General features: G+C 32.4%; 1 protein-coding gene across 1 annotated transcript in view; it reads right to left on the bottom strand.

Moving 5' to 3' along the window:
* ADAM23 (ADAM metallopeptidase domain 23) overlaps positions 1–1,402 on the bottom strand; it is a gene marked incomplete at its 5' end in the record, with an annotated part of 55,292 nt that extends 53,890 nt beyond the window's left edge. The window contains 2 exons of the mRNA XM_009076707.1: positions 31–107; positions 1,337–1,402. Of these exons, the coding sequence (XP_009074955.1) occupies positions 31–107; positions 1,337–1,402 (143 nt within the window). The remainder of the gene's footprint in view (positions 1–30; positions 108–1,336) is intronic.
* Between the last annotated feature and the right edge of the window lie 236 nt (positions 1,403–1,638).

Below are 1,638 nucleotides of genomic sequence, written 5' to 3'. Positions count from 1 at the left end.
AATGAAAGAAACCTCAAATCAAGCACTTACTTATTCAGTGTGAGGTCTAGGATGAATTTGGAGCCAAAGGCCTCAATCTGGAAACTTGCCTGGGCCAGATGTACAGCCTGCAAACATGAACACACAGTTGTCAAAAGATTCACTGAGGTTTATATGCAACAAATGTGACAGTGAAATACAAAGTTATGGAAAACATGCTTTATTTTCATGACTCTCATAGGCATATGAAAACCTTTGCCCTTGTACCAAATTCGGATTCAAAAGGACTTTCCTTTTTATTGGGCAGAGGGAAGCAAATGGTACGTGAAAAGCATGCTTTCAAATACACACTCATTCCTCACCAAAAAAAAGAAAAAAAAAAGAAAGAAACAAGTTTCACACAAATGTCTGTATTTTGCCATAACCAGATGGCTATGTAACAACAGCATAACTAATGTAGTATACCGTTCCTTTAATTAAGTTACTGCATTTGTTCCCTTTAAAAGGCCTGAAATAATTCAAGCATTTGTAATACACATTTTCAAATATGAAAATCATGGCATGGCTTTTATTACACATTATGAAAGACTTCTTCAAAGCCATCCCTCACAATCAATGGCTTTGTACTTGGCACTGTAGCTAAGCCAGTATACACAATACTGATGCTGCTCAACATTAGCTTGTCTTGCATAGGAAGTTAACTTTAGCTTTCATGACATTCAATTGTTGTCAGATATATAAACTGCATTCTTTATTCTCCTCTGTACTGTTGTAACTGTAGCCAAAGATATTTAAAACATGCTTATCTGTTCTCTAGAAAAATACATAGAAGATAAGAGATGATCTAAGGATTTCTTTCTGTGAAGATACTGATTCAGCAGGGTTGAAGAGATAATAATATAATCTTTCTTGATAATGTTCTAATCAAATCATGCTTACTTATACACTAATTTGATACAGTATTAATAATTACACAAAGTTGGAATATGATGACAAACCCTTTAATCGAAATACAAAAAAAATACTATTTTTTATTAAACACCAGAATTAATCTTCAGGTATATTACAGAAACTGTATCAAGTTCTAGCTAGGTATGGCATAACTTAAAAAGTATGAAGGTTAGCTTTTACTGCCTGCAAACCCTACAATTCTTTTCTCCTTTGGAATTTTTTCCACAAAGAAGCTCTTTATGTTCATAAGGCTCTTCCATTCTTGCACTACACAGAGCAGCACTGATTTCCATCTTCTTTCTCAGCAAAGTTACCCATCGTCTTTCAAAAAATAATGTAATTCTAAAAAACTATTTCTAAAAGTTGTTATTGTGACTAAAATCAGATGTGATGTTTCCAGTCTTACTTTATCATTCTTTGCCCCCAGAATTATAATTTCCCTTTCAACAGGGTCACAGAGTTTGTCAAGCTTCTTTAAAAGAAGAAAAAAATCATGTAGATACAAAATATTTTAAATACCTTTAATATCACCAAATAATCTCTTAACTAAAGCTTGGGGTTTATTTATTAAAAAACACAATAACTTTAAGCAAGAATGTAAAAAATAATATTCCTAGCTGATACATAAAATAATAAGGAAGCAAACCAGTATCAAGTTTAGCCTCTGTAATATTTTTTTGGTAAATGTATGTTGTTGCCTTACCAGTT

The sequence above is a fragment of the Acanthisitta chloris genome, unplaced genomic scaffold (genome assembly GCF_000695815.1).
Source record: "Acanthisitta chloris isolate BGI_N310 unplaced genomic scaffold, ASM69581v1 scaffold25276, whole genome shotgun sequence".
NCBI lineage: Eukaryota > Metazoa > Chordata > Aves > Passeriformes > Acanthisittidae > Acanthisitta > Acanthisitta chloris.
The sequence above is the reverse complement of the archived record's forward strand: the minus strand, read 5'-3'. Positions and strand labels throughout refer to the sequence as shown.